This window comes from Galeopterus variegatus, unplaced genomic scaffold (genome assembly GCF_000696425.1).
Source record: "Galeopterus variegatus unplaced genomic scaffold, G_variegatus-3.0.2 Scaffold1026, whole genome shotgun sequence".
Lineage (NCBI taxonomy): Eukaryota > Metazoa > Chordata > Mammalia > Dermoptera > Cynocephalidae > Galeopterus > Galeopterus variegatus.
Genome location: NW_007727137.1, coordinates 464,278 through 470,104, shown reverse-complemented (window position 1 = coordinate 470,104; position 5,827 = coordinate 464,278). Strand labels below are relative to the sequence as shown.

At 54.7% G+C, this 5,827-nt stretch overlaps 1 protein-coding gene across 1 annotated transcript in view; it reads right to left on the bottom strand.

Annotated features, from left to right (window-relative positions):
- Positions 1-5,542: 5,542 nt before the first annotated feature.
- TEX22 (testis expressed 22) overlaps positions 5,543-5,827 on the bottom strand; it is a 15,771-nt gene continuing 15,486 nt past the window's right edge. The window contains exon 3 of the mRNA XM_008574280.1: positions 5,543-5,722. Coding sequence (XP_008572502.1) covers positions 5,543-5,722 — 180 coding nt within the window. The remainder of the gene's footprint in view (positions 5,723-5,827) is intronic.

Below are 5,827 nucleotides of genomic sequence, written 5' to 3'. Positions count from 1 at the left end.
GTTGCCAGTCCCGGTCCGGTACGGGCGCGACACTGAGGGTTGCGATCTGTTGCCGGTCACGGACGGAAAAAAAAAAATCACACCTTTGCTAGAATAAGTCAGAAACAGCAAGGGGCAGAATATCAAATTACTAGGAGAGGAAAGGCTTGAGATAATTTCGGGGCAAGACAAAGCGATTAAAGCAATAATTTTTCATTCAGTTATTATTTGCTGAGCACCCGCTTCATGCCACACACCATTCTAGAGGCTGGAAAGTAAGGAAACACAGTCTGTGAGCTCGGAGTTTACAGCCTAGCAGGGAGGGGAGAGAGAACAATACACAATGTCACGTGGTGTTAAGTGCTTTGAGGACAAAACCATGAGGGTAAGGGGACAGAGTGATAACAGAGAGGGGCACTGTTTAGGGAGGTCAGGGAAGGAGGCATAGGCAGGAACATGAAGGTAGGCAAGGAGGCTGCATCCCTGTGTAGGACCTCGAAGGGCCTGTGAGAACATTGGCTTTGCCTCTGGAGGGCTCTGAATGACCTGAGCTGACCTTTGTTCAAAAGGATCCCAAGGGCTGCTGTGTGGTGAGAGGTGGAAGAGGAGGTTGGAGATGTGGAGGGTGAGCACACCCTGCAGGAAAGTTCCCCCTGGATAACACCACCGTGTGGATTAGTGTGTTTCATTGCATATAACAGAATACCTGAAACTGGGTAATTTATAAACAAATGAAATGTATTTTTTAAGTTTATTTCTTAAGTTTTGGAGGCTGGGAAGTCCACAGTCCAAGGGGTACATGTGGTAAGGGCCTTCTTCTGGGTGGGAACTCTCTACAGGGTCCCATGGCAATGCAGGGTGTCACATGGTGAGGACTGCACGAGGAAGAGAGCTAACCTCACTTGCTCACATGCCACTTCATGTGGCATAAAGTGGGTGCTTGGCCATCAGAACTGTGCCCACTACTCAATGAATGGATTAATCCATTTACAAGGACACAGTCCTCGAGATCTAATCACCTCTCGAAGGCCCCACCTTCCACCACCACATTGGGAGTTAAGTTCCAACATGCCTTTGGGGGGGGGGGGCATTCAAACCACAGCACCATGTTCCAAAAAACCTGATACAGCGTGATTCACTCTGAGACCTATTTTTGCCTGCTATTAAACTTCAAGGATTAATGTAGCCATTTTTCAGAAAAAGCATATCGCATACAAGGAGGAAAAAAAAATTGCTTGGCCTCTGATTTCTCCAACAACATTCAAAGCTTGAAGCCAAAATCCTCAGGGAAAGAAAGTATAACCTACGAACTCCTTCCCCAGCCAAGTTCTTACACAAGTATAAAGGACTCAGGAAAACATTTTTATACACACAAGAACCTAAGAAATAAAGTTCTTTAAAAATTTAAAAACTTGGGGCCGGCCCGGTGGCGCACTGCTACAGTGCGCCGCTTGAGAGTGCGGTGGCGCTCCCGCCGAGGGTTCGGATCCCACGTACAGACCGGGTCCCACTCACTGGCTGAGCAAGGTGCGGGAGCAACACCAAGGGTTGCGATTCCGTTGCCGGACACGAAAAAAGACAGAAAGGGAAAAAAAAAAAAAAATTAAAAACTGGTAGCAGGTGGGTGACAGTAAGTCCAGTAAGCACAGATATAAATCAAAACAAAAAATGTGAGTGGTGAGCCCTGGCAGCAAGCTCCCTGCAGAGCACCCAGCGTGCAGGGGTGGCAGGTGAGAGGGCACAGGGTGGAGTCTCGCCCCCCCCCCCCAGGAAATGACAAGAATCGGTATCTGATGGCCGCAGAGGAGGTGGGGAGGTGTCTGTGCCAGTTCCTCAGCGTTCCAAGCTCGAAGTCAGTCAATACTACCTAAATTGAAGGATGCCTAAAGAGCAGATGACACCCATCTCCGAAAGTTTTTGTCATTTCTAAAAATAATGGTAGGAGAATCTTTTAAACCTGTGACGAGGAAAAGAAAAACACAAAAATAAACTTAGGGTGAAGAAGCATTCATCTGATTTCAGCAATTTTTTTCTCTTTAAATATCGTAAGATTTATTAGTAGCTCTGCACTACCAATACCCGGAATAACCTCCACCTCACGTTAACAGCGGTTATTTCAGTGGGCAGACTGCGGGCGTTTTGTTAAGAACAGCATTCCTTGTCGCATTGCTTTAGCAGGAAGAAAGTCCTTCTGCAAAGCCGGGAGCTCGTTTCCTCCGCCGGGTCGGTGCGGGCATTGTCTGGAGCTCCCAGGGAAGGCACGAACTACATCTCCCAGGCGCCCCGGGCCGGTCCTCCCGGCGCGAGGCCCCCGTCTGCCTGGGGTGTCTGGAGTGGCATCCGCTTCGGTCGCAGTCACGAGCCGGAAAGCGTGGTGGGGCCGACAGAGACCACGCGGCCGGGCCTCGGCGAGCCTGCGCGCGGGGCACCCAAATGCGCCCTGCCGTGGGGGTCGCGCGAGTCCGAGAGAGGCCGGTTGCGCCTCCTAGAGCTCGGGAGAAACCCACCTGATTTAGAAGGACGGTGGGCGCGCCGCAGTGTCCACTGCTAGCAGTGGCCAGGGGTGACGTCTTAACCTCGCCAATGCCGTGAGACTTTGGCCAGAGCCCCAGGCTACTCGTCCAGGACCCTTCCCATTTCCAAGCCTGCCTCTCCAGCCTCCCCTGGATTCCACTTGCCGTCAAGACCCTTCTGCTTGTCCTAGGATGGCCCACCCTGGCTACTGAGTGAACCCCTACTCATCCTGATAGCTTTTGCTCACATTGCCCCCAGCCTCCTCAGACCCTCCTCTGCTCCAAGGTTTCCCAGCCTGCTTGTGGGGGACCTTCCTGTGCACTGGGATCTTGAGCAGCACCCGGGCCCCTCCTGCCACACACCAGCAGCAGCCTGTGGAAGACAGAATGCTCCCCCTTCCCCATAGATGCCCACATTCTAATTCCCAGGACCTGCAAGTATGCTAGGCTACATGGCAAAGGGGAATTAAGGTCGCTAACCAGTTGATCCTAAAATGGGGAGATTATTCTGGATGGTCTGGATGGGTCTTGTGTAATGACAAGGTCTTTTTTTTTTTTTTTTTTTTTAAAGATGACCAGTAAGGGGATCTTAACCCTTGACTTGGTATTGTCAGCACCACGCTCTCCCAAGTGATCTAACCGGCCATCCCTATATAGGGATCCGAACCCGGGGCCTTGCTGTTATCAGCACCACACTCTCCCAGTGAGCCACTGGCTGGCCCTATGACAGGGGTCTTTAAATGTGCAAGAGGGAAGTGGAGAGAGGCAGAGGAGAGGTGAGTGCAGGACAGGGCCAGAGAGCTGGCTCTGAAGATGGAAGAAGGGCCATGAGCCACAGAATGTGGGCAGCCTCTCGAACCTGGAAAAGGACAGGACAGGGACTGTCCCCTGGGCCTCCAGGAGGCACACAGGTCTGCCAACACCTTGATCTTAGCCCAGTGAGACCCACTTTGGACTTTTACAGAATTTAGCTAATAAATTTGTTTTAAAACACTAAATTTGTTACAGCAACAATAGAAAACTAATACACCCTCAACTGTGACAACCAAAACTGTCTCCAGGCACTGCCACCTGTCTGGTGGCACCATGTTTTATTGGAGAGGGCCCCATGCTTGGTGCCAGTCCCCACTGAGAGGTGAAGCTCATTCTGAAGGTGAATCGGGCTGGCCCTGTGGCCATGTTAACCACCAGGAGGCAGCAGATGGGTGCTGGGCCAGCTCTGGGCGGCAGCCCTAAGAGGCCCTGAGCCTTTGGCTGCTGCTGCTGTGATGGGGATGTTACCTGTGAGGGAGGCCCAAGGAGAGGAGAGGCTGGCCATCCCAGCATCTCAGGCCACCACCATGACTGCAGCTTCAGGGGACACCCATGTGAGACCAGGAGAACCCACCAGTCACTAGAGACGATAACATGGAGCCCTTAAAGCTACTCAGCACAGAGAATTTCACAGTGCTGGTCACCTCTATGGTTACTGTTTACCATTTGGCTTCCACTCTGCACTGTGAGCACCTGAGGAGAGGGGCAGGACTCACCTATATCTTACTGTTCAGCATGGAACCGGGCTCAGAGTACCCCACCCCCCACTTCACCATCAGAGGCCTCTGAGGGGGAGCTGGAGGGGGAGGGATCATGATGTCCCCCAGGGTCCAGCCCAAACCTCATCTACACCCTTAGGACAACCTCCTCCAGTCCCTTTGGCTCTGTGGTCTGCCCTCCACCCACCCTAGGGATGCTGAGAAATGCAGTGGGTCCCTAGGGTGGACAAAATTACATTCTGGGTGACTCCAGAGAGAACTAGCTGTGTGATTCTGGAAGGCTTCCTGGAGGTGGAAGTCTTGCAGTAAGGACGAGAGAGAGGCAGGAGCAGAGAACTGGAGTCGGGCTGCAGCCGCAGTGTACAGAGGCAGCAGGTGGGTGACAGTGTGGTCAGGTCCGCATTTCAGCAGGGCTCTGGGAGCAGGATTGCCAGCCTAGTGGGAGTCCAGGTGGCTGATTGGCCCTGGTGGCTGCCCTCACCCAATCTAGAATTGATCCCCTCATCTTGCCCAAAAGTCCCCTCCTCCCAGCCACCACCACACAGAAGACTAGTCACACCCTGTCACTGAGTCCACGGGGCCTTGCTCTCCACCACTGCTGTCCTGCCAGCCCCCATCCCAAGCAGCTTGGTCTCCCCAAAACACAGACCTGCTTTGTCACCCCCAAACCAGAACCTCCTTCAGGCCCCACAATCTTGAGACAAAGGCAGCCACCACTGCAGGCCCAGGGCCTAGTGGCCACTTCTCCAGCCAGTTCCTCACAGCTACCTCAGACCCTCTGTCCACACTACCTTCTCAGCCCTTGTCCACCACCACATTCACTGGCCAGAGGCCAGGAGGCCTCCTTTGGTGAGGGCACCTCATTGGATCCCTGGCCCTGGCTGTCCCCACCACAGCATCACCCCTGGGTCATGTGTGCCCAACTGGGCCTTCAGAGGCAGGACCTAATGTGAGACCTCTTTGGTGCCTCCAGGGCTGGGCGGGCACCAGGACCCAGGCAGTTCCTGACATGGAACCCGCTCCAAGACTTCTGATACCCATCTCACCACCTGGTGCAGGCAGGTGTCCAATTCCCCAGCCCAGGACCCTTGCCCAAGCCAGCAAGGCACTGAGTCATGACCCAGAGCCTGCTGGTGGGGCTTGTGTGGGAATCCCTGCCCTCCCAGGCCACCCAAAGGAGTTTGTCCCCAGGATGCTGGCCATGCCAGTGTGAGCAGCCTCCACATCAAGTGAGGCCCGGGCTATATCCCACTTTCCTCCTGTTCACCCAGAGCCCCAGACCCCTCCAGTATCCTCTTCAAGCTGGGTAGGGTCAGGGAACCCCTCCCCTACGCGGTTTCCAACAGCCCAGAGCCAGGACCCAGCCCTCAAGAGGGGGCAGCGTGTCCTGAGACGGGTCCTCCTGGCCTGTTTTCTCATCGTGGGTGGGTCGTGACTTTGCACCTCGGATCCCGCTGGCCGCCCCTTAGGACCCCCAAGTAAAGGCGCTGGAAGACAGTCACTGGCTGAGTGGGGCTCTTAGGAGGGGCGTGACCTCGAGGCCCAGGCCTTCAAAGTTGCGTTCTGCCAGAAGAGCGTGCTCTGGGCCAGGAAGGCCTGGAAGGCATTGGTGGACTCCACGGACCTCAGCGGGTGGGGGAGGAGCACGTCCCTGTCCACGTCCTTGGACACCAGCTGGGCCACGATCTGCACGATGTCCTGCGGGCGACAGCGGATTAGGGCGCAGCGCAGGGAGGGGTGGGGACAAAGGTGGGATCAGGGAGGGCCAAGTGGGGCCAAGGTGAGGGCGGGGGAGCCCGGGGG